This window comes from Alnus glutinosa, chromosome 5, assembly GCF_958979055.1.
Source record: "Alnus glutinosa chromosome 5, dhAlnGlut1.1, whole genome shotgun sequence".
NCBI lineage: Eukaryota > Viridiplantae > Streptophyta > Magnoliopsida > Fagales > Betulaceae > Alnus > Alnus glutinosa.
Genome location: NC_084890.1, coordinates 24,169,662 through 24,196,651, shown reverse-complemented (window position 1 = coordinate 24,196,651; position 26,990 = coordinate 24,169,662). Strand labels below are relative to the sequence as shown.

The 26,990-nt window shown below is 35.4% G+C and overlaps 1 protein-coding gene across 1 annotated transcript; it reads right to left on the bottom strand.

Annotated features, from left to right (window-relative positions):
• Positions 1-6,920: 6,920 nt before the first annotated feature.
• On the bottom strand, positions 6,921-11,679 carry LOC133869128 (uncharacterized). Its single transcript, XM_062306093.1, has 6 exons — positions 11,513-11,679; positions 8,940-9,042; positions 8,428-8,514; positions 8,153-8,341; positions 7,888-8,046; positions 6,921-7,322 (listed from the first exon to the last, which is right to left on the bottom strand). Exons 1-6 carry the CDS (start codon positions 11,677-11,679, stop codon positions 6,921-6,923), a joined length of 1,107 nt encoding a protein of 368 aa, XP_062162077.1.
• Between the last annotated feature and the right edge of the window lie 15,311 nt (positions 11,680-26,990).

Genomic DNA, 26,990 nt, shown 5'->3' with positions numbered 1-26,990 from the left:
AAAAGAAGCCAAAAAGGAAATGGACTTAATCTTAAAAAAGAAAACATTTATCACAAAAACTTACATAAGATGCAAACGAACAGAGAGGGTCGAAACTCGAAAAAGAACTGGAATTACCTCCGGGCTGTTGCATAGGAACAATAATAACTCTTTTTCTTGTCCTTGTCCTTGAGCGTTATAGCCAAAAACTCCTCCAAAACTCGACAACAACGACGGCAGAAACACTTGGATACGACTGTTGAGCGTCTCTCCTTCTTCGGCTTATGTGGTCGCCGCCTCGTCGACCCCAAATACCACAGTCTCTCTCTCTCTCTCTCTCTCTCTCTCTCTCTCTCTCTCTCTAGTTTCTCTCTCCCAGATTGTATTGATTTCTTTCTTTCTAAGGCTTCTTTTGCTTTCTTCAGGGCTTCGAGTTTTAAAGATATGAAACGCTGCAAGCCCAACGGTCAGACTCTTGATCGAAATCTGACCATTGGATGGATGTGAAATCCAACGGCTGGGTACTCTTCTCTTAAATTTTGTAACGCACGCTTTTAAGATTTTGGAATTTTCTAGCCGTTATTAGTGGGTACGGTCTTTCGGGTGGGTTAGTATTTCGGGTCGCTCCAACTTGTTTATATTATGTTTATCCAAACTATATATGATTATATAAAACTAAAGAGTAATTGTGATTCTGAGTACCCAGCTAATGTCATTAATTGTCTGAAATCGCCACTGCAGGTGGACTGGTTGATTGAATATGATTTTTTTTATTTTTCTGGCCCATCATATAAGTGATTTGTATAAAATAATATATATTATTAAAATAATATGTACTTCTTACATGCCAAGAGACTATTGTATAAAAATTTGATTTTCTTTTTATTTTTTATTTTGATAACATTATAGACGGTGCATTGTGATTAGTCTAAACCTTTCATTACATATCTTTTTATACTTGTGGTATGGAAGTGACAAATGTAACCAAATGTAGTCATATGGGCAGGCACTTTGACGATATGGGACAAAGTCATTTCATTGATTGCCCAAAAGACCAATTCAAAGCCCAAGCGAAAGAACTTCTCTTTGTGTGACCTTCGTCCTCTCCGGCCTTTCCTCTCTTTTGTGAGTACACCAGGGAGGAGGAAGACGAGCCTCCCTTGCTTGCCTTCCTCCTGCCCTCCCCCTAGGTCCACCGCTATTGACAGAAATCTACCTTATCATTCATACTTTTTCTTTTTTTAAACGAAAATTTTTAGTTCTTGTTTCTGACTAAAATGGCATTCACCGCCTCATTGCAAGCATATGAAATAGGACTACAAAAAAGAGAAGTGTTAACATTCATCCGATCTATTTAATATCAAAATTAGCCCGTAGAATTAAAGATACGCACAATAATTAAAGATATACATAAGCTTTTATCATGTTTTGAAGGACTAAAGAACTTACTCATAGCTAGCTGTTCGTCCAACCTTTTAACCTATTTCTTTTTCTTTTCTTTTCTTTTTCTTTTATCTTTTAAATTGCTAAAAATAGTAATAACATAATGAATAATCGTGTGAAATAGAAAATGAAGCCTTTAAAAAAGTTACATTTTTTAATAGAATTAATAAGAAAGTTGCGATTAATCATATTAATTAAGCTTCGACGATCTTAGTGGCAATAAATTAACGAGGCATTTGTAACCAAACTCTTACATTGATATCATCTCCTTCTACGGCTCTACCTTAAAAGCCACAAAAACAGTTTCGAATGCATTTCTTTCTTACGTTTTTCTTTTTCAACTTTAGTCTCTAGTCTTAAATGTGGAGGTTGAGGTGAAGTAAGCTGAAATTATTCTGATACTGTGTCACTCCTTGGCATTTCTTTGTTTTATCTTTTGTTAGAAAAAATTAATCTCCGAACCATATCAAACTTTATACCGTACAAGGAATTTTTCAGCCGTGAATAGAACTCCATGCACTTTATACCGTTTAGTGGCCCATATATATACCATGCAAGTGCTTGTTCTCTATACCTTATCAGTAGCATTAATATCAACATAATGCTTCGACAAAGCATCTATCTTACCAACTATTCAGGGGATTACGTAAGTGTGTGGAGAATCCCAATTTTTAAATCCAACAAGACCGATTGAGTTATCAGTTTCTTAAACCAAAAGAAACATAATTACTATCCAATTAATCGCCATAGTCAGTTTAATTATTTATCTTTCATTTTTTTTTCTTTTTCTTTCGCTCGGTAATTATATCATTTAACTCGATCCATTTTGTCAAGAAAATAACCACTAAAATTATGTACCTAGGAAATAACCATATATATCAACGTAGCTTGAAAACTTTTTGCTTCCTGCATTGTCGTGAAAATTAAGCAAATGCCCCCAATTAGAAGTAGAAAAAAGAAAAGAAAAGAAAAGGCAAAAAAAGATGCCATCTCATTCATCTATTAATCATCCATCTTGAAATGGTTCATTTAATGCCTTTTTGTTTTCGTTTTTATTATTGATTAGTAAATTATGGTTGGTCTTTTTATATGTGCTAAATCCAGGTTAATTTTTTGAGTGTACGTGAGATTTGATTGGCTAGCTATTTCCAAGTGGCAAATAGGGATGAGTACTGAGTCATGAGGACTAATTTTCGTAAATGATTTTAATAGGTCCATTGGATTTGGAAATTAAATTAATATGGACATGCATAAAAAGAGAAGTTCCTAGTTTCTCTGCTGATCCTGGTTCCTACGCAAAACCACAGCCACTATTTCACAACTACAAGAAGAGGAGGTTAAAAAAAAAAAAAAAAAACACAAAAATTACACGTTTTTTTCTTAAATTATTACTACATTGTCAATATTTTCTTTAAACTATCGATGGTGTTAATGACTCAATTTTTTTAATTTTTATTTTTAAAAAAACAAAACAAATGAAAAACCAATGGGATTTTTGTTGATTTTTTTCATACCACCTTTTTTTTAAAAAAAATAAATAAATAAATTGATTTTTTTTTATAAAGATATTTTTGTCTTAAAATAGGAAAAGTACACATAATCCCCTTTAACTATCACATCATTGTTAATGTCCCCCCAAATTACCAATTGTGTCGATGTCCCCCTAATGACAAAAATACCCTTTATAAAATTATTAAAATAAAATAAAAACTAAAAAACTTATTAAAAAAATATAAAATAACAAAAAATTTTACAAAAAAATAAAAAAAAAATAATTCTTTTTCCTTTTTCTTTTTATAATTTCTGTTATTTTTTCTTTGTTTTTTTTTTTTTTTTTTGAAAAAAAAAAGAAGAAAAAAATCATTCTTTCTTTAATTTTTTTTTTAAAAAAAAAAAACATAATTTTTAATAGTTTTTTTTTTTTTAGTTTTAGTTTTTTTTTTTCAAATTTGGAAGGACATTTTTGTCTTCTTAAAAAAAAATTATGATCATTTTTGTCTTTTTGTTGGTCTTAGAGGGAGACATTGACATTTTTTGGTAGTTTGAGAGGAGGGCATTGAGACAATTGGTAGTTTAGGATGGACATTTACAATTAAGTGGTAGTTTAAAGGGGATATGTGTATTTTTTCCAAGTCATTTTTGTCTTTTGCTGGCGAAGGGAGTGGTGCATTGACATTTTTTGATAATTTAGGGAGACATTGAAACAATTGATATTTTGAGAGGAAAATTACAATGAAATGGTAGTTTGAGCATTGAGGATGGTACTTGTACTTTTCTCTAAAAAAAATTAAAAAAATAAAGCAATACTAAAAATTAAAAATGCAACTTCAACAAATGGTCAATCCGGTCCATATAAATTATGTTTTATTATAGGCTCTTTATTTTCTTTTGTATATCACACTTATTTCACCTAAAAAGAAAAAATAAAAATAAAATATAAAAATTGTAGAACACACTTATTACACGAAGGTAAAACTTAATTAAGGGTCGTGGAGTGTTGACAGAGCGCACACACAAACAAACAAGGTGCTTGTTTGGGTAAGTTTCTTAGCTTAATTGTCTTTCCTTTGCTTCTTTTGGAAAAAATTGATAATTAAGACGGCGAGTGAGTGTTTGTCGTTTTCAAATTGATTTTCTCTGCACCTCGATCGCCAGCTTCAAGTATTCTGAACAGTCGCTCTGTTCCCAAGTTGTCTATAAATATATACATCTTGGCCGGAAAGAATTAAGTTTAAAATCGTTGTTGCCTATATATAGTTAATTTCACCACCGACATGGCATATGAATCCCATTTTTCAAATGATCATCAAATGGGCGATTCCGGCAATAATGCAGAGTTTGCCGCCCACACTTTTTCTTACGCTTGGTAATTATATCATTTAACTCGATCCATTTTGCCAAGGAAATAGCCTCCAAAACTTTTTGCTTCTTGCATTGTCGTGCAAATTAAACAGATGCCCCCAATTAGAAGTAAAAATAAAATAAAATAAAATAAATAAAAGTATCTCATTTAATGCCTTTTTTTTTTTTTTTTTTTTTATCATTGATTAGGAAATGGTTGGTGGACTAATTTTCGTAAATGACCGATTTTAATAGGTCCATTGGAAATTAATTAATATGGACATGCATAAAAAGAGAAGTTAACTTGTAGAATGAAGAGTTGTTAACTTGATTGGGTATTTAAAGGGTAGATAGAGGTAAGTAAGCATTTGAAATGAAGGCACAGAAAATGAGTCGTTTCCTCTTAGTACTTGTCTTAGCTGTGTGCATGCTGAGTGAGGCATTGATTAGCAACTCAGCCTTGAACAAGTTGTGCGTTCACGTCATGAATGGGTTCAAAGGCGATGATCTTGGCCTCCAACACGTCTCTGCAGTCAATGGAGAGTCGTTCCAATGGATCTTGGCCTCCACAGTACTCTACTTTTGCAACAATGGACATCGGGTACAAGTAATTAACTCACATTAATTAATTTTATCCTATTCTTTTTAATTCTAAGCAATTACAATTTATCCACTTAATTATGATCTGAAACGTGAATCGGCCATAAAGGAAACTTTTCACTATTGGATTTGGTATTGATGATGCTCAGTTCAATGTCCAATGATCCATTCGAGTATTTATGCAACTGCCTGCAATTTTTCTAATGTTATTGAATTAAGAGTTTTTTTGAATTTTTTATGATATTTTTTAAATATTCTTTTTAAATTAAATAGTTTATATATCATATGTGAAATGCATAATCAGTAGAAAATCAAGAATTCATAAATGATGAAGAGGTACAAATTTAATCCATTAATTTAGAATTTACCGTTTGTTTAGAATAAATGATTTGTAAACATGTAATTGGTGCAATAGGCCCTTTATATATACATTACATAAACTCTGTGATTGAGAATTTCTTTTAAAAGAATTTCAAGTGAACATTATAAGAAAAAAGAAAAAAGAAAATCAAGATTTATTGATATTAGTACAATCTAAGGTTCTGAAATAAATTGAATATTAAAATGCAGCTCAAATATTGTGTAAATTGGTCAATCACGACTTGATGCATATTTCTTAGTCCAAGCATAATTTGTGGTTTTAACTTGAGATGACTTGGAAGCAGATAGAGCATTGAATTATGTGGTTTTAACTTGCATCATTAATTTACGTAGATGCCATAAACATATTTTGTTGGATCGGATCTGAGTATGAACCATCTGGATCCTTTGGCTTGAAACATGTCACCATGCATTGCCTCCGATCTCTCTGTTGTATTATTGTAAATAGAATAGATTCTGGTAGATTGGAGTTGATTTGTAATTAATGGTTGTTATTAGAGTAGTATACCTTGTTTGGTGTTCCTTTAATTTGTTTCTCGCATGTGGTTTCTTCAGTTTTGTTTTATGCAGTAAGACATTAGACATGTATGTTGAGTGTGAGTAGAACTAGCCCTTCCAGCTAGTTAATTTCCTGTCTTTCCTGGAGCGTGAGTTTGTACTCAAGTAATGATATACATCACTCTCATCACCTCTATCCTCCAAAGTTTACGTTATAACGTGATCCTTCATAGCATTTGGTGCATAAAAATTGAATTTTTAGTTTGAAAAATCACGTCATATAGACTTTAGGAAGATGGTAAAAATGAGAGTGATGAATAGAATTACTTGGTCAAATTGGCTACGTTGCAGATTAATTCTAACATAATCTTATATTATTTATTGCAGGCTCGTCGGATCATATACTTCATAACTTTTTCTGTCCTTTTTACGGGAGTTTCAGGAATGGATAACCTTCCACACCCTGAAAATAATAATAAGGAGTGGAAGATTGGTGTTATTTTTTGTGTCCTTGGGGGCGTGCTATCCCTAATAGGCTTGCGACTACGCTATTTATGGCTTTCTTACTTGCGTAGGGAGCCAAGGCGGATGATAGAAAGGTTACTAAGTTTAGAGTTTTTTTCTGGGGCAGTGGGTGCATTTGAAACCACTCATTGTGGAATATGTCAAACGGAGTTGGTGGAAGGAGACAGCCTACGCATGCTACCATGCGCACACATCTTCCATGCACAATGTCTTGTGGACATGGTGGCCATAGGGAGAAGGGCTGATTGTCCCCAATGTCGTCGCACATTTGGGACAATCACCCCAGCAGATCCATAGGTGCCTTGGACTAGTTCATTAGCACAACTAGGGTAGCTACTGTTGGAAAAAATCAGAGTCCCAAATTCTAATTATTTTGCATGGTATTTTAGTTTGTAATAGAGTAAAGTTGTTTTTTCGCAGATTTATAAATTAACTTTGGGCATATATAAAAAGTATATGAGTCTTATCTAAACTATAAAAATAACGTTAGTGGCACATTATGTAACCAATAAAATGAAAGAAACAAAATAGCCAATGGTCCAGCTTGTTTTAAATTTTAACTATTGGCCAAGAACAAACAAATTATGGTCGCATAAAATATCAATAATTAGATAAAACTCATTATTATTAAAATGAGAAGTTATACTATAGTCTCAAGCTCCTTTGATTCCGCCAGGACCATCATAAGAAATAAGACGTCGCCAATATTCATCATAATATCCAAAATCATGAATATCGTATGCAGGTGGATCAGACGCATACACCTCTGTATCGATTGGATTGACAAAATGAAACTTTGCATTCTCATACGCAGCTGCAATTTGACGACTATTAGCGGAATATCTTGAATTCCTCCCGTATGGAGGAAGGCCAGTGGCCATAGGGGGACTAGGTTGATCTAGTGGACTATAGACTTCTCCTCCCCAATCGGCTTGATTGCCAAACTCACTTAATTTGCCAAATAGTGCCGGGGGCCAAAAACCAATTACAGAATTCTCTTCTTCAAAGTATAATGTCCAAACAAACTTTGTTGAATTTGGCCCATCACGTATTTCCTACCGCGTGATAGTAAGTCAAAATGAAACAAAATTTAGTGTCAACAAGTGTATATATAAGAACATATATATTCATGGCTAATTTTTTTTTTTTTTCCCCATGGATTTGTTGAGTAATTTAATGAACATCTAAATGCACATATTCATTTTCATACCTTATTGATTCACAATTTAATGGCAAATTGTTTTCCACCTACAACTGAAATCTTGTCTGTCGCCCAACCTAGAGGTATTTGAGAATTTATTTGCACATATCCAGGACAATGTTGATTGAAACAATGTGTTCTTCCATCAATCTGGTAGAATGAGTTCATGAAATAAAAGATTTTTCAATCAATAGAAAATATTAAATACAAATCGTTCGATTTATTGCAAATAATTAAAAAAAAATGAAATTACTCAACATAATCTACGAAAACACACCGTGATGTGAGCAAATAGACGAGTTTGGTTATCTTTGAACAATAAAGGATTTACCTAAAAATAAATTTGCTCAGTATGTTAGTCTGCTGGATATAGTAAAATTAGCTAACAAAGGATATGATATCTTAAATTAAAAAATTACCGTGAAACCTGTTTTTATGGTGTCAAAACTATTTGAAAATGTCATCCGCAATTCACTATACTGAGATCCAGTGACTCCTTTTGGATTATTTATGCTAAAATATGATTCAATTCCAACAAGCTTCCTGTTGGGGTCAGTTTTTGTTCGAAGTATTGCATACTGCATGAGATAATCAATTTCTTGTCACTTGCATCACTAATACTAGGGTAGATTCACTAACAAAAATATATTACCCTTTTTCCAAGCATAAAAAAATTATACTTACATGATGTCCAGGTTCTTCATCTATATTTGAAGAATATATTGTTGAAAGCATTTTGGCTCTTGCCAAGTCATCTTTATTGATTCTTATTATAGGAACTGTTCCATAAGGACAACCTGCACCTTTTAGTCCAAAATTTAATGGCAAATTCCTTTTGGCTTTCATTCCTTCTACAAACAAATTATGTTTCATCTGTAATAACACTCTTGAAAGGTTAGAACGATATCAATTGTATTAGTTAGCATTGAAAGAAAAAAGGTTTGCATTAACAGTTCAACCTCAAAAGTGGTATTCTTCCAAAAAGGATGATCAAAGCCAGGTTGTTTGTAGAAATCAATACAGTCATATATATCTCCATCTCTTGTCTGCAGATGTCAAATCAAATCAAACTTATGTGTATGTTTGTTGGATCTCATAACAATTTAGTTTGTAAAAAAAAAATGGAATTTTTATTGCCGAAATTTTCCTAGATGTGATTTGAAATGTATATTTTACCTTATTTTAGCCAATAAATTAAAAGAGGTTTCAAACATACTCGGAGTCTAATAGCATGAAATAAACTAGGATATATAAATTATGTATATGGCATTAAATTATATTATTACGATTATGTATGGCTTGAGCCCATACATGATTTTCAATCTCCTATGTAGAGGTGTTAGAATAAGGAGTTTGATTTTTATTATGATTAGCTTTGTCATAGAATCATAAGTTCAATATCTTATGCAAAATATTAAAAAAAAATTACATAGAATAGAAGAATTAAAAGAATAGCTTTCAAAAATCTTACTTGAATACTTTTAATTGCAGACTTCTTAAGATTTATAAGTCGCTTATGGAATTTCAACTCTTCCTTTAAAGATAATCCCCAATCCGCTTTAACCAGATTGTTGCTAAAATGGAGAAAGCACAAGAAGAAAACTGTTAAGTCCACCCTTGCCACCATGGTCGATTAATAGGTTTGCCACATATGAGCTTGTAGGTTTAAAGCTCATAGACTGATAGACACAAATATATATATCCTAAAAACACACAAACACACATGCATATAGGAAATGACATTAATTGCAAGGCAAGTAGGTAAACCATAGGAATTGTCTAGCCTTAATATGGCAATTGTATTAATTACAGTATTTATAGGATTACAAAATAATGATGACATTAATGAAGAAAGATAAAATGTATTAATTGTCCAGCCTTAAACATACCAACTACATTGATTATAGAGGTTATAAGATTGTCAAACAATGATAGATTTGTAGGAAATTTCATACAACCCACATATAAGATTAACATATTTTTGCAATCACTCCCCTCCTCCCTTAAAAAAAAAAAAAAAAAAAAAAAAAAAAAAAAAAAAAAAAAAACCTCTCGATTTAGTGTATTCAAGTTTAAAAAGTTTGCAATGTCACACCTATTGTTAAGCTTTGGGGTTAAATGAGATAGCAAAGGAGTGCAATGTCCCTTATACGCTTGTAAATATTTTAAAATTACACTAATTAAATAATTAAAAATTATTATTATTATTTTTTAAAAAAATTAATTAAAATTTAATCAACAAGCTTCTCCGTGTCACGACCAACCTCATTGTCGAGCTGGTCAAAGTCCAAACCGACCCAAACCTCGCCTCCAAGTTCGATCATCCACTAGGCAGGCAAGTAGAAAGGCTAAAAGCATGATTTCGCTTCCAACGACTTCGCCTATTGCTTGAACTGTACCAATTGCTTTGGCGCCGCTAATCAATTACCCAAGCTAATGGAATCCCAGAAAGAAAGGGAAAAAATTTAAGGCACACTTCAACAACCGCACAGCTGAAATGGAGGGCCTCCAAGGACCTCTTAGTTCCTGTGTATGTTTACTAACCTCCAATCGTACCCTCTCTTTCTCTTTATCTTTCTCTATCCCTTCTTCTCAATCCTCTTCAAAATGCCTATGAAAATATATATAGACTCCTAAATTACCGCAATCAAACAGATATCCAAATATAAAAAGCAGTAAAGAGAAAAGGAAAATGTTAGATTTACAACACCAACACAACAACTACACAACAACCCCTCAAATGAGAGTGGGCCCCAGTGTGTAGGGCCTACTCTCATGTGAAGGGTTGTTGTACACTTGTTGTGATGGTGTAGTGCAGGAATCAAATCTCAAGAGAAATAACACAGATATTTTGTTACGAAGTGTAAACTCTTTGTGCCAAAGAAAAAAACAACTCAAGGGCAGCCAAACCTAGGAAATCAACTAATAGAAGAAATAGCTAGTTATAAGAAGTTCGTACTCACAACTCTTTGTAGTAGTCACTCTCTTGAACTCTAACAAGCGCCTATTTGTCTGCCTCTCTCCTAGACCTGTCTGGAGTGTTCTTTAATTGACTTCCTTAACTAGAGCTCCTTTCTAGTTAGACTTCAACGGTTGAACAATTACAACACAAAATAAACTCTAAGAGAGATACATATAACTTTTATGCCTAATAAACATTCTCTTAGAACACTAGAATTATTTATAGGAATTCTTACAATAACACTGCTTAAAAGCCCCTTTAAATAGGGTCTGAAAATCCTAAAATAAGTCAAGAACGGATTTCTAAGCAGCGGCGTCTGAACAGGTCATCGCGCGTCCGGACAAGTATCAGCAATATCATATTTTGCAGAAGCGCGTCCAAACAAGCTGACCTAGCGTCCGGACATCTGCATGGAAAAGCTTCTCCAACCGCAATCTTCACTTTTACATCAAGACATCCTCGCAGATAGGGACTCTTTGTGGCTCGCTTCCACTGGCCGTCCGAACATGTAGCGAACATGAAATCTCTATGGCTTGCGTCCGATGGGCTGTCCGGACATCCAGCAAACATGAACTCTCTGTGGCTTCCGTCCAGACACTGATCTTGGCCATCTGGATGATCTGCAAAGATACCGACTTTTCTGAGTCTTTAAAGTCTTCAAAAGATCTTCTTCAACAAATTCTTTCCTTTCTTGAGAAATATATTGGAAATCTTCCCTTGTTCGGTCCTTTCATTTCTTGATTAAAATTCTTGCAATATTATTCTGAAAGTCTTCTGGGAATACGAAATCCTTGATATGGTAACGTTTTTGTCGACAAAATATAGCCAATAAATAAACACTAACAAACTCTTCCGTTGGCCATTCTGGGGCAAAAACGATTACGCCTCAAAAATTAAAATTACTCCCATTTTTTGTCAGAAAAGGACAAAAGGTAAAAAGAGTAATTAAAAAAAAAAAAAAAAAAGAGTCACAATTATCCAAAAATATTAAGTCCAAAATATCCAAACAGTTTAGCTTTCTAAAAATTTATCAACTATTAAAAAATATATATATATAAGAAGAAGAAGATAAAAACAAATGCCAGGGCACTTCATCCCGCTGGTCTGCTGGAAGAATATGACGGAGAGTGTTCCGTACATTGATCTGGGCCATGTTTGCCTCCCTGAGCTGAATGCGCTGATCTATGGTCAAAAATCGATCATCTAAGGAGATAAGCCGGTTATCCATGGATTGAAACATATCAGTCATCCGCGTATCCATAGATTGCAGCCGATCAGATATTTGAGTTAGCATACTCAAAACAGCATCATCTGAAGGCTCAGCATGTGAAGAAGAGGCAACTGAAGGAGCGGAAGGAGTTGTAGGAACTGGATCATCCTGTGCCTAGAACTGGTGAAGCTGGGCATTTGACTTCATCATGATCATCTTCTCAAAAGGTCCGTCAGGCATATCCTCTGGCTCATTGACAGGGATATTTGTCAACTTCTTCTTAAAGATCTTCGTGATGAGTCCTCCAAAGAGTAGGGCAATTTGATTATCCTCTTGCATCTCTATCATTGTCATGACTATGTTCTTGCACATGCAGAAAGGAACCCGATTGAGAATGGCAAAGATCAAACGCGCCATGTTCAATGAAAACGTCAGTGGCAAGAAATGGGTGAGATGTTCTAAGGTTCTGAAATAAATTGAATTTTAATATGCAGATCAAATGTGTAAATTGTTCAATCATGACTTGATGCATATTTCTTAGTCCAAGCATAATTTGTTGTTTTAACTTTGAGATAACTTGAAAACGAAGCATTGAATTATATGACCCTTCGGAGCGGCCAAAACCACCCCTAAGAGCCTTGTAGCCACCTCCATGGGCCACCGGAGTGGTTCGGCCACCCCCTGACTAGGCAAGGGGGCGGTTCCTCCTTTTGTTTTTTCTTTTTTCTTTTTTCTTTTTTTGAAAGCTTTTATCTCTTTTTTTTTTAAAAAAAAAAAAATTATTATTTTAAGTTTTTTCATTTTTTTTTTAATGCATATGAAACTTGTCAATACCTGAGAATAGACACGTGAACTACCGTTAGGTTTTAGATAAAATTTGGACGGAGGTACCATCTCCGTCTTCAATCATAGCTCAAATATCATCTATGATGCAAATTGAAGCATAAGGGGCAAAAAATAAAAGAGTCAAACCACAGGGGGGCAATACCCTATTTAACCCTAAATTAAAAGTAGTTCCAAACATATTGTGAGTCTAATAACATGAAATAAACTAGGACATATGAATTATGTATATGGCATTAAATTATATTATTATGATTAAGTATGGCTTTAGCCCATACGTGACTCTCAATCTCCTATGTAGAGGTTTTAGGATAGGGACTTTGATTTTTATTATGATTAGCTTAGGCATAGCTATCATAAGTTCAATATCTTATGCAAAATATTAAAAAAAATCTACTTAGAATAAAAGAATTTAAAAGAAAAGCTTCCAAAAATCTTACTTGAATGCTTTTAATTGTAAACTTTTGAAGATTTATAAGTCACTTATGAAATTTCAATTCTTCCTTTAAAGATAATCTCCAATCTGCTTCAACCAGATTGTTGCTAAGATGGAGAAAGCACAGGCAGAAAACTATTAAGTCCACCCTTGCTGCCATGGTCAATAAATAGGTTTGCCACATATGAGTATGCAGGTTTAAAGCGCATAGACACAATTATACAAATATATATATCCTAGAAAACACACACAAACACACACACACACACATGTATATAGGAAATGACATTACATGGCAAATGGGTAAACCATATATATTGTACAGCCTTAATATGCAAAACTGTATTAATTACAATATTTATTGGATTACCAAATAATAATGAGATTAATGAAGAAAGATAAAACATATAAATTGTCACGCTTAACATACCAATTGCATTGATTATAGAGGTTATAAGATTGTCAAATAATAATGACAATAGAGAAATGATTATCCTACATCTTTCATACACTTCTCCAACACCTCATCCTACGTGGCGTCATTTTTTTCATTTTATGGAAGATAGAATGAACAAAAAATAAAAAATAAAAAAATGACTCCACGCAGGGCCGACTCGATAACTTTTGAGGCCTAAGGCGACAAATTTAAGTGATGCCATTTTCTTATACTTAAATATTAATTAAATTAAATTTATTTTAATATTTATATTATATATTTTTTATTAGATATAGAATGACTTATCACTTAATTCAAAGACATGCAATAATAAGATTTAAAGAAAAATAAAGAGAAAAGTGGAAATAAGTTATATAAAAATTGAATTGTAATATAACATAATGCGGAAAAAAAATTGTTGGACATTGAAGACTCACCAATGGTGTAATTCTATCTATTATGTACAACGCAAATAATGAGAATTTATGAACTTTGAAGACTTTCATATTTTTCTAAACATTCAATTCAAATAAACGTTGGGGAAAAAATATGCAAGTTGGACTAATTTCATGAATATAAAAATAGGGCTTTTAGAAAAAGTAAATAAGTGAGACTTTTCAAGAATTTATGGAATTTTTTTTTTTTTGAATGTGAATAATGAGACTTTCAATTTGTAATTACTTTTACCATGATTGATGGCCTTAATTAGAAACTCTTTATTAGATTTTTACCATATTAGAGTCTTAAAATTTATTTTGAAAATAACCTGTATTGTACAATTATTAAGTGGGAGCCTTAATTAAAGAGTATTTTATTAACTTTTTTATCATATTAGTATGATGTACATGCCTAACTAATGTACAGGCCTTAAAATGTTTTTTTGAGCCTTAATTGTTTATATATATATATTAGTTGGGGCTCTTATCTTATTCACTTGGGGTCCTTAGGCGACCGCCTAAGGCTCGAGCCACCCATGGCTCCACATATGATGAAGTATGAGAGAGGTATATGAAAGATATAGGAGAATCATTTGTCATGACAATAATGAAAATGATGATTATAATTTCTTGGGGTAATTACATTTTTCCCATAAACTACTAGCCTCAGTCAATATGCCCCCATGAATTGACACTCTCACCACCTGACCGCATCGAACTACCATTTACTTACCAAAACCCTTATTTCGTCAGTCATCCTCGTTAAATCAGATGGTCCAGGCATCACATGCGTTTTTATTTAGTTTTTTTTTTCCTATTTTGCCCTTGCAGTCAAGAGTTGAGAAAGAAACAGTTGGTAAGAAAGATAGTGTAGCTGAACAGTGGAGAAGGATGTCCTCAGAAATATGCAAGGAAACATCTGTAGACCACACAAAGAATGACTATTCACATATTTACAGTGGCCAACTCAACCAAAGAGAGCAAATTTCCGTCAGTAACACATGCTATTATTACATAAACACTTATAGAGAAATAATTAACGTCTCATTTGGCCTTAGTATTCAGAACATCTACGTACAAAAGAGAAACAAAGGTAAAGCCCAACCGATGTTTCTACCTCTCTCTCTCTCTCTCTCTCTCTCTCTCTCTCTCTCTCTGTGTGTGCAAAATACCACTTTTTCTCTCTTTCTTTTGCCTTTCCCATTTTCATATCAAAAGTCATGGAACTTGATCCCGTTGGTCTTTTGGAAGGATGTTATAGAGAGTAATCTGTACATTCAGCCTTATTTGGGCAACATCTGTCTCAATAAGTTGTATGCGCTGATCCATGGAGATAAGCCGATCATTTATTTGAGTCAAGAGACCCATAACATTAGCATTAGACAGCCTAGTAGAAGAGGAAGAATATAGTCTATGTGACCGCACCAATTGGCAGATCCGATGTCGGCGGTTCCAGATCAGCCTCGATCTCCCCCATTTGAGGCTCCACGCACCTCCAAGCGCCTCCTTCCACGCAGTCACGCGCCTCCACGAGCAACCAGTTCATCCAAGGGTTCAACCCGTTATCCATCTGGATCAACCCTGATCGTCAGGAAAATCGACCCACCAGTGTCAACCTGAACCAGCGGGTTAGACTCGGTTCCTCCACCTGGTTTAGCCAACTAGGCCAACCAGTCCGAATTCCATCCCAGTCCAAAATCAGTTTCTAATTGGGTCACTGTGGTTTAAGGATTCAACCTGAACCAACTTGTCTCAAGCTGGCTCGGTCCACTGGATTTGAAACCTGAAACGGCCCAATCCTCCTCCGGCCTGAAAGTCCAAGTAACCACATGCCACACATGCTTCACGCAAGCTTCCCGGATCTTGTTCTAGGATAGGATCCAAACCCGGACTAACCAGATTATAGTCCGGGTTTCAGACCCACTCATATGGGTTCAACCCGATTCTTCTAGTCAAATTGTCCTGTTCACCGTTTCTTGTCCAATTCAGTACGGTTTCATTGGATTTTCGACCTTTTCTAGTAGGTTCAGTCCTGTTCAATCCAGTTTGTGACTGGTTCAGTCAGGTTCCTTTATCTCTTCAACGGGTTCTGTTTGTTTCCAAAAGCTCCTCCGCCGGTTTAGTGGGTTTCAAGGCCGGTTCAGTTCCTTTCAAACCAATTAAGTGGGTTTCAAGGCTGGTTCAGCTCCTTTCAAACCGGTTTAATGGGTTTTAAGGCCGATTCAAGCCTTTATCAGTCCGGTTCCATCCGGTTCAAGCCTCCTCAATCTAGTTCAGCATTGGTTTTGTCTGGTTCTTCACAATCCAGTCCCTTATCAACCCTGTTCACTAGTGGTTTCAAAGCTGGTTCTACTTGGTTCAGCTCCCTTTACAGTCCGGTTCCATTCGGTCTAAGCCTCTTTCAGTCCGATTCAGTCAACCAGGACAGCCCGACACATTATCGAACTGGTCCAGCAAGTTCAGCCTAATAGGCTAGCCCATCAACCCATGGTTCGTCCTGTTAGACCTGGTTCCTTGGCCCCAGCTGTCCAAGCTAGTCAAAATAAGCCAAACATGGCCCAATCTTTCAACCCACCTGAGTCGAATAGGCCAACTGGGTCAACCCATTCATGGGCCAAACCTCGTCAACCTGATTCAACCGGACACCAACCCAGATTCTTTTCCCTTTCTTTTTCCCAAACACAAGCTTACACCATGAATTTGAGGGGGGATGTTAGAACATTTTATATTTACTGTATTATTGTCTTTCCTATTAGGGTTTACTCCCTACCTTATGTAGTTTAGAGTTTCTTGCTCACTACTCATTGCCTCTCTATAAATAGAGACCTATGTAATATTGATTGACACACTACTTCAATACAATGTAGTCCACTATATGTTTCCGCTCTTTCTCTCTTTCATATATTTCTCCAATATATTTAAAACTTTTAACAGAAAATACTATTGATTTTTCGTTTTTCCGTTGCAATAGAAGTGGGTCCGACCATGTTTTTCGATGTTGTCAGCCTGAGCAACTCCGGCAATGTTAGCCCACGACATATTGCGGGGTCCACCATCTTCGCAAAAGCTTACCCTTCACTTCTTTAATCCTTTGTTACAAAGAGAATTGGACACAACACCCGCATAAAATTCCTTCAGTTGCTATGATCTTCACAGGTGTTGTGTCTGAGTCTCTTTGTTATAGAGGATTAAAGAAGTGAAGGGCAAGATTTTGCAAAGATGGTGGTGGGTCTACAGGAGTACTGTTACTTGTCATTTGAAATAATTTTGAACGAACAGAGAATGGGAGTTGATTTTCAAGCATGATTAGATCACAGCGAAAAGTGGGCAACATCTACCTTTGGTTGCAAGGTATTTGGAGTTCGGATTTATGCTGCCATACCTTTCTAAGGATCCCAACAATAAAGCAACCATCGATCAACAGCATCTCAAGAAATTTGTCACTTTTAAGTTTGATTTCCTCCGAGTAATGTATCTCATTCGACTACATTTTGGTTAAAAAGATGGCGAACGAGTTTCAGTTTGAGCTTTTCCATGGCTTGTTGGCGCTCTACTCCATGGTGGTACAGACCAATTGAGATAACATTGGGTTCATAAGCCTTTCTTTACACCCATGGTGGTACAGGCCCTTGAGAGACTAAAATGAAATAGCTCCACACTTTGACACCTCACTAGTCTACTATACTACACGAGAAATGAAGAGGGAAAAGAGATCTGAGTGAGGCATGTAGTTTAGCCATCTCATTCATTTTTTTCCACTCCATCTCCTGATGCATCATCTTCTTATTGTTATCATCCGATGATTTTGGCTACCGGCCACTTGATCCCTTCTATTTTATAAGTACAGTGCATCCATTGAAACATGAGGCACGCAAGAATATTAGATCTTGTGGGATTTCGAGTTCATGGTGCAAAGAGGGCTTAGGCATAGATGCAGATCGAATGGCGAATGCGTGAGTGAGGCAGATTCGGCTGAGCTAATTTGGTAATTTTAATTTTTGATATTTTAATTTTAATATATATTTATATACCCGGTTATAGGTTATAACCAGATATATATATATATGCTAAAACCGGTAAGCGCTTCGATAAAGCCGGTTACCGATTATTTCCAACTGGGTACCAAACCGATTTCCCGGTTACCGGTTAGTTCCCGGTTATAACCGGCTGGATTTACACCCCTACCAAAGACACATACATGAGTTTGCCAAACAATTAACATAAAATATTTATTTCAAAAAAATTAAGATAAAATAATACCAATTCATTTTTTAAAAAAAAAGAATGAAAAAGTTCACCAAAAAATGTGCGTTTGATTGGAGTATTACATAACAGATGACACTTTAATTTGCTACTGCAAATTGATTGTTATAATTAATAAGTGTGTGTATTGAATGAAAAGGTATTTCTTTATCGTTTTATCAACATTTTTTTTTAATCTTCAATGTTTCAATGAAAAAAAAATGTATTAACTTTTTTGGATTATTATAATTTTTCTCTCTTATTGTTAGTTTTTGATTATTGGCTACATTCATGTGACAAAATGTTGTTGATTTGGTGAAGAAATTGGTCTTCAGAGTACAAGTTTTTCTTAATTGTCCAAACAACCAGAAGTAGTGTCCAGACACAACTTACAGAGAGATCTTGTTCTTCCAGATGTCCAGATAGCCAAAGGACACAACTTTCAGAGAGTCCTTATTCTTCGAAGTGTCCGGACAGCCAGCGGACACAACTTCCAGAGATAGAGTCTCTATTCTTCAAGGTGTCCAGACACCCAGTGGACACAACTTCCCGAGAAGAATTGTTTCATGCATGTGTTCGGACAGTAGGGTTACTGGTCCAGACAGAAGTCACGGAAAGTGTATCTTTTTGCTTGGTGAATCGCATGTCCCGACGTCGCCACCTAGGAATCTGTTCCTGACTTGTTGTAGGGTTTCCAAAGCCTATTTAAAGAGTATTTTAGGCAGTCTTTCTTTAAGGATTCTAGTATATAATTCATTGTGCCTAGAGGGGGTTTTAGACCTTAATAGATTTATGATGTATCTCTCTTAAAGTTTTAGTTCAACATTCAACCATTGAACAATTGAAGCCAACTGGAGTTTCAATTAAGGAAGATCAAGAAGAAGAACTTTTTAAAGGTTCTGGGAGACAAGCAGACAAGTGGGTCGCTTGTTATAATTCAAGCGAGTGAAGACTGCAAATGTTTTGTGAGTATTAACTTCTTGTAATTCATCGTTTCTTCGTTATAATCGATTTCCTGGGTTTGGCTACCTGGAGTGGTTTTTATCTTTGAGTTCAAAGAGTTTTCACTTTGTAACCAAACATCTGTGTTAACTGCTTTACTGTTTTACATATTTGGTGAATTGTTTGGTTGTGGTTGGTTTGGAGTCTATTATATTTTTCAATTGGTATTAAAGCATGTTCACTCAGTTTGGATTAAATTCCTGAGTGAGATCCTTGACTCCTTTTGTTATGAATACTTTCTCAGTCATCTCAAGATGGTTTTGATGATGAGTATGACCTTCAGACAACCTATAACAAGCTCTATAAGGAATGTATAAAATTGATGAAAATCAATAAAGTTTTCCATAAAAAGCTTAATGATCTTGAGCATGAAAAAAAGTCTTTGGTGATTAAATTGTGTGTGTGAATCACATGCCTTAGTTGACTCTTTGAAATCTGAAATTACTGTGCTTGTTGAAAATAATCAATCACTTGAGAATGAATTGAAAGGCTCTAAGGAACTCTCACATAGACTCTCTAGTGATAATCTGAAAAACTTGTTTTGTGTCAAAAACATGTTTCTAACAAGCCTAGTATGATTGTTGAGAACTTGGTTGCCTCTACTTCGCATGCTTCTAATTCTAATTTTAAAAAGACTGTGTTTGTTAAGCCTGTGAAAATTGAAGAAGCCAAGGCCAATATAGTCTATTTGGATAAGGGCAAAAATTCTAGTGTGAATAACTGCGTGAAGCTCAAATTCAAGGCTCATTTACATAAATAAACTCAAGCTAAGTTTGTTCCTACATGCCACCATTGTGGGATTGTTGGTCACATTAGACCAAATTGTTGTCAGTTGAAATCCTAAAGACCTTGGAGTAAGAAGGATGCTCTTAAGAAAGAAAAAGATGTTGTCGAGTCTTATGTGTCTAAATATGTCCCTCCGCATAGGAGACAATCTTCTTAAAGGTTTGTCCCTACTTGCCATCATTGTGGCAAAATTGGTCATGTGCGATCTAACTGTTTCAAACTAAAACCTTGTTAGCATAAGTATGATAGTTCCTATTTTAGAAAAAGTTATGAGGGGCTATGCAACATGATGAAGATGGTTTTAACTAGGCTAGATGAGTTAAACATAAGTCACAAAATTGCACCTAGTGGTAAGAAGGCTTGGGTTAGGAAGGTTGATACCATTCACCCTTTGAAGGGAAGTGGTAGTGGACTCACCAAGAGTTAGGTGGTTATATGGCATGTTTAAGATCATTGTTCATTCATATTCATATCCTAGAGCATGTAGAGTTCTTTGCATTACATTTTTTTTTTTTTGTTATTTACTTAATTTATGTTTTGCATATTTATTGCATTGCATTAATTTTGTATTTCATTTCCTGTTTTCATTAAATTAAAAAAAAAAAAAAAATTAAAAATTTGTTGCCTTCTTCCTAGCTTTGGCTTTTGTATCTTGAAAGTTCATTAATTTTTCATATGTATTCCTTGAACTCAACTCATAATTATCTCTTGGAATGTGCTTATTATGCATGAGTTGATTATTCTTTTAATGGACTAAATTCTTTGCTTAAGCATGAACTTTTTGTAGTACACTTCTCATATGCTAATCTTTTGTGCACTTTAAAGTTTTATTTGAGCTAAGCTTGATTGCAATGGTGATGTTTGTTAGGCAACCATGTGAGGGAGGTCGACAAAAAAGAAGAAGAAAAATTGGGGGGGGGGGGGGGTGGGGGGGGGTGGGGGGGGGGGGATGCAGAATGTTTTATCTTTGACAGTTTATCAGATATCTCATGTTTTATCTTTGACAGTTTAATTGATCTCTCAGTCTTTGTGCTTTGTGGAATATCTTCGCACATACTTGAGATAATCTAGTTTGATATCTGCTTTGTTTTTCTGCTGCATCTGAAGCTTGTTGGTTCATTCCTCCCATGCTATCTCTGTTGTGCACTATCTCTACAGCACCAAGATTGCAAACAATTGATTCTCATAAAAATATGGATATAAAAAGTCCACTACTGAATATGCTCTTCAAATTCTTACACTTGTTCCTAAAGAAATAGTCGATCAGTGACCAAATCATTGCGGAAACAGACGGTCACCACGGACTAAGTAAAAGATTGTGTTATATCTTAGGGAGAGTGTATCGGATGAGGATGACTATGCCCTAGTTAGATAAGGTTTGACTTTTGCTTGCCATACTCTGTACTTTCTCTTACCAGGGCGTTCAATTGTTATTACATTATTGGTGTTCTATTTTTATATTTTTTGTTGTTGGCTTTCACACACTACACGCATGGCATGAGTTGCATGGACCTTTTGGTTTCATTTCACTGCAGAGCAACTTCGCTCATATTTTATTGCTTCTCATATATATTTTTATAGATATTTTACCTTGCTATTTGACTAATTTCTCAGTTTTAAATACACGAATGTTTTGATTCTCTTACTGAAAAAATCACTCTGTGTGCCTTGAAATTTATTTTTATGTATATGTCCGGACGGCTCAATTCTATGTCCGGACACGCATGTCAAAAATTGCTCTCGTGAACTCCTGTACGGATTTGTTTCCTTGTGTCCGAACACACGTCGGGTTTTGTTTTAAAAACTGCCATTTCATTTCCTTTCCTTCGATTTTTGGTTTGCCCTAGTTCTCTTGCACTACTCTTCTCCGATTGTTTTAGTGTCCTTCCTCTATTCTTTGTAGCGTCTTTTCTCTTCCCTCATTAAGGTATGTGCCCTCTCCATATTTTGATTTAGATTTACTTGCTTGGTTCTTGGATTTGTATTTTTAAATTTCTAGGGCTATGGTTTGAGTTGTTTGAATTTCTAGCCCCAAATTTTTTTGCTAGATTGATTGGTTTTCTTACAATTCTTGTGTGCTGCGGTTGGTTCTTTTGAATTATTCATGTAATTTTTGGGAATTTCTGGATTGTCACATGATTTTGTTCTTTTCAAAAATTTCTGTGCACACCACGTATTTGATAAAATGCCTAAGTCAAGTTTCATACTATCTTTGGCATTGTTTTTGGTTTATTTTTGCTCCATTGCCTCTTTATGTGATTCACTCTTGATTTCATAATAGTATTGCTTGTTTGTGGTATATTTTTTGTGTGATTCAGACCATGTCTAGTCGTAAGCAATCTAAGGTTGGAATTGATGTTGATGTGGAACGCATTCGTCATGGTACGATTGTGATTGAACGTGGGGTTTTGAGGTCCGACATCAGGGTTCCTCCATTCTAGTTTATTTATCATATTTTTCAAGAGAATGAGTGGCTGAGCGTATTTGATGCAGTGAATATCTATCCTCGGCTTGTTCATCAGTTTTACATGAACTTGAAACCCTATAGTCGCTATGATACTCCATATGTGGACACCAAAGTGTGCGGCACCAAATTGCGCATAACTCCTAAAGTCATCAATGAGGTCACTCACTTTCCGCTCTCTTCTGGGATTAGCACGCCTTATCCAAATTCAGTTACTCCTCCTTCCAGGGTAAAGCTTATGGAATGTTTTAATTCTAGTGGGGAGTATGAGTGGGAGGAACATAGGAACAAGATTCGTATTAGTTATCTACGAGCTTCGGAACGTTTGTTAGCCCAGATTGTCATCTATCTACCCTATTTCTTACAACAATGATGTTCCACTCGATCGGGCTCGACTGATTTTTGCCATCATCTAGAGGGTTCCATTTTGTCTATGCAAGCACATGGTGATGACCATGATAGAGCTACAGGTAGGGGTGTACAAGCGGTTATAACCGGCAGTTATTGGCTAAAACCGCTAACCGCTAACCGCCTAGCGGTTATTTTTTTTTTTACCAACCGCAACCGCTAACCGCCTAGGCGGAGGCGGTTATTTTTATAACCGCCGGTTATAAGCCGGTTAGCGGTTATAACCGGCGGTTTGAAACCGCTTTCAAATTATGGTTTTGGGCCGGGTTTAGACCGGTTTTGGGCCGGGTTAAAATCAGTTTTGGGCTACTTTTTATACCAGTTTTGGGCTGGTTTTGGGCCATTTTTTGTACAGATTTTAATTTTTTCAAGAAAAAAATTTAATACTTTTTGGGCCTTTTGTCCTTTGTTACAAAATTAACAAATCTAAATACAAAATTACAAATCCAAAACACATAACCAAATTCAAATCTAATTTTTCAAATCCAAATAACCAAATTCAAAACCAAAAAATTACTAATCCAAACATATACTAAATTCCAAAACCAAACAAATCCACATACTCCAAATTCCAAAACCAAACAAATCCTGGAAATCCAAATAATCAAATACTCAAAGACATTACAAATCCAAAATAACCAAATTCAAAAGCAAAATATTACAAATCCAAATAACCACATAGGCACATACTCTAAATTCTAAAACCAAACAAATCCAAATAAACAAAACAAATACTCCAAGACATTACAAATCCAAAATAACCACATAGGCACATACTCCAAATTCTAAAACCAAACAAATCCAAATAAACAAATACTCCAAGACATTACAAATCCAAAATAACCACATAGAGGCACATACTCCAAATTCCAAACCAAACAATCCAAATAACCAAATACTCCAAGATTACAAATCCAAAATTCAAAAATTACAAATCCTTCTAGATATTAGATAAAGTCCAAGGATGCTTCGTTCCTTGATTGAGCGCCATCTACAAAAGAAGAAGCTTTAGTTAATTGAAAAGTAACTAAGTAAGTTTCAAAAATAATAATTGTACAAATGAAAAGTTACAACTAATTTACAAACATTTACCTTCTTCATCAAAGCTTTCCACAAATTCCTCCAACTCCCGAATGTCAATTGGAGTATTCCTTATCCAATTTTGTGTGCAAACCAACGCCTCAACGGTAAGTGGAGACAATGAACTCCTAAAGGGATCCAATATACGTCCCCCAGTGCTAAAGGCGGACTCAGAGGCAACAGTGGAAATTGGCATAGCCAATACATCACGGGCTATTGCTGCAATGATAGGATATTTAGGTGCATTAATCTTCCACCAACCTAAAACATCAAAGTCCTTTATTGCTGCTTCACACCCATCCAACAAATACCTATCCACCTCCGACTTACATTCAAAATCATTCTCTTCCTCAAGGTGTTGGGAGATGAGATTATGAATTCTATCCACTGCACTTTCTGTATAATCATCATCAACATTCAAGTTAGTATTATTTGCACTTCTTGAAGTCGCATTAAATTGAGACACCGCAATCCCCTGAAACTTACTATATTGCTCAATCAAACGATCCAAAAGCTCTCTCACCCTTTTCTCTATTTTATCCGCCCATATTGGCCCATTGCACCTTTTCAACCACCACACCAAAATCTTCATCTTGTAGCGCGGGTCAAGGACAAAAGCAATATATAACATTAAGTTCATCTTATCCATACTCCCCCAGTACTTCTCATACTTACTTCTCATACTGACAGCCACGGTACTCATGATGTGATCAGAACTAAGACACCCATCATTCAAGGCATCTTGAATAATACAAAGCTGCATGAAAAATAAACTGGCAGTGACATAATTTGAACCAGAAATTATCACTGTGGCATCATAAAAAGTTTTCAAATACTTCACAAATGCCCTAGCATTTTCCCAATCAATATATGTAGGAACAACTAACTGACTATCCTCCTCCCCCAATACTTCAAATGCTCTTTGGTACTTTTCAGCAATGCTTAGCATTAAGTATGTTGAATTCCATCTAGTAGGAACATCTAGACACACCACTTTCTTACTTTGGATATCTAGTTGTTCTATACATCTTTTAAACTTTGCCATCATCGCCGGTGAAGACCTTACAAATCTCACTGCATTTCTAACATTACAAATAGAGTCCTCTAACTCTTTCAAACCATCATTTACTACAAGATTCAAAATATGAGCAGCACATCGCATGTAAAGAAACTCACCCCCCAAAACAGTTGAATTTTTTTCCTTTATCCTCCTTCTCACATAATCAATACCTACATCATTAGATGAGGCATTATCAACTGTAATTGTGAAGATACTATGAATCCCCCATTCTTGCATTGTATTATCCAACACTCTTCCAATAGTCTCACCCTTATGATTGGGAACCAGGCAAAACTTCACGATTTTCTTATGCAACACCCAATTACAATTTATAAAATGAGCGGTAACACACATGTAATTCAAGTTTTGTATGGATGTCCATGTATCAGTAGTGAGACAAACCCTTTGACCGCTCATCAACGCCTTCAAATGAACCTTCTCTTCCTCATATAATTTCAAACAATCTCTTTGTATAGTAACACAACTAGGCAAATTGAACCTAGGTTCCAATCCATTCACAAATAATCTAAACCCTTCACTCTCCACATGACTAAAAGGCAACTCACATAAGATGAGATACTGAACAAGCAAACGCCTTACACGGTCCGGATCATACTTCACATATCCTAGTTGGGTGCCTTCTACCGCCTTCCTAACTGACATCTGCAATAAAGTTTGATCTTTGGCAATTTTTGGTTTTCTAAGTGGGGAGTTTGGACAGTTATAAGTAAGGTGGGTCATCATAGCTGAAGTGCCTTGTCTTTTATGGTGACACCCTATCAATCTCTTGCAATGATTGCAACAAGCTTTAGGGTTCTCCTTATCAATTGGTTCTACCTTTTTAAAGTGCTCCCATGCAATAGATTGATTAACATGTCGTTTCTTGGATTGTGAGGGGTTTTGAGTATTTATGGAGGAAGGTGTTCCGGGACTATCCTCATCCATAAGAACAGGGGCAGGGCTACCCGCGGGAGTCGAAGAAGTACCAATTGCACCACTAATACTATTAGCATCCTCCATCTGCCACTTTAATTCAAATATACACATTTAAATACAAATAACAATTCTTATGCACAATAAGAGGAAACTAAAGAGATTACTGTAATGTATATATTTGAATATAAAAACTACAAATTCAATTTCAAATATACACATTTATATACAAATAATTTTTTCTTTTTTAGCAACTACTCCATGCTTTTAGTAATTCTACCCTTTTGTCTTTAGGGCTGAAAGGAGATCTTTTTCTCCTCCCTTCCATATGTCGAGTTACAGTTTGTTCTTTCCCTTTTTCCATTTTTTTTTTTAAAAAAAGATCTTCATATGAGATGCATAAGCTACCCTTCTATGTATCATAAAACAGGGATATTTATCCTTAAACCAATCAACTCAGAATTTGATCAATATGCTGGTTTATCATAATGTCAAAATTAGTGAGAAAACCAAGTGTAACCGCTCCTTAATATGATGACACAATGTATGCACAAACGAGGGAATGAATCACACCTCTTCCCCCTCAATTATCAAATATGCAACTCCATTAATTGCACACAACACTACATCCCACCAATTAATCACACACTGCATGCTATCACTCAACAATACAAAGAACATGTCAAAGCACCCAAAAAAGAAGAAGCTAATGTTGCAGTAACTTGTTATATGGGGCGATCAAGTTATTTACCTGAGCAAGAACAGCAGCTGCTAACTGTAGACTTGCTTCCAACGTCTCTAGGAGTCTGGGACGACCTGTAAGTTTTCTCAAATTTTTGTCAATCCATTTTTAGCTCAACTTCAATCTTTTATTTTCAATTTTCGTCTAAAAGAAGAAAAAAAAAGGACAAACAATGATATAAAATGCAAAAAAAGCACAACAAACCATAGCAAGAATAAGATATACACGAACTGACGAACAGGTGGAGAAACTTACAGTATAGTGGCGGCGGAGACGACCGAAGGCGGAGACGACCGGAGGCGGAGACGACCGGCGGCTGAGACGAGATCGGCAGAGATGAGAGGGCAGAGACGACTTACGGCTGAGACGAGATGGGCACTGGGCAGACGAGGGGGCGGCGACAAAAATGAAAATGGAATGGGGAGACCTAAACCTACAGATTTGAGATTGTTTATATATATTATCAAAACGGCGTCGTTTT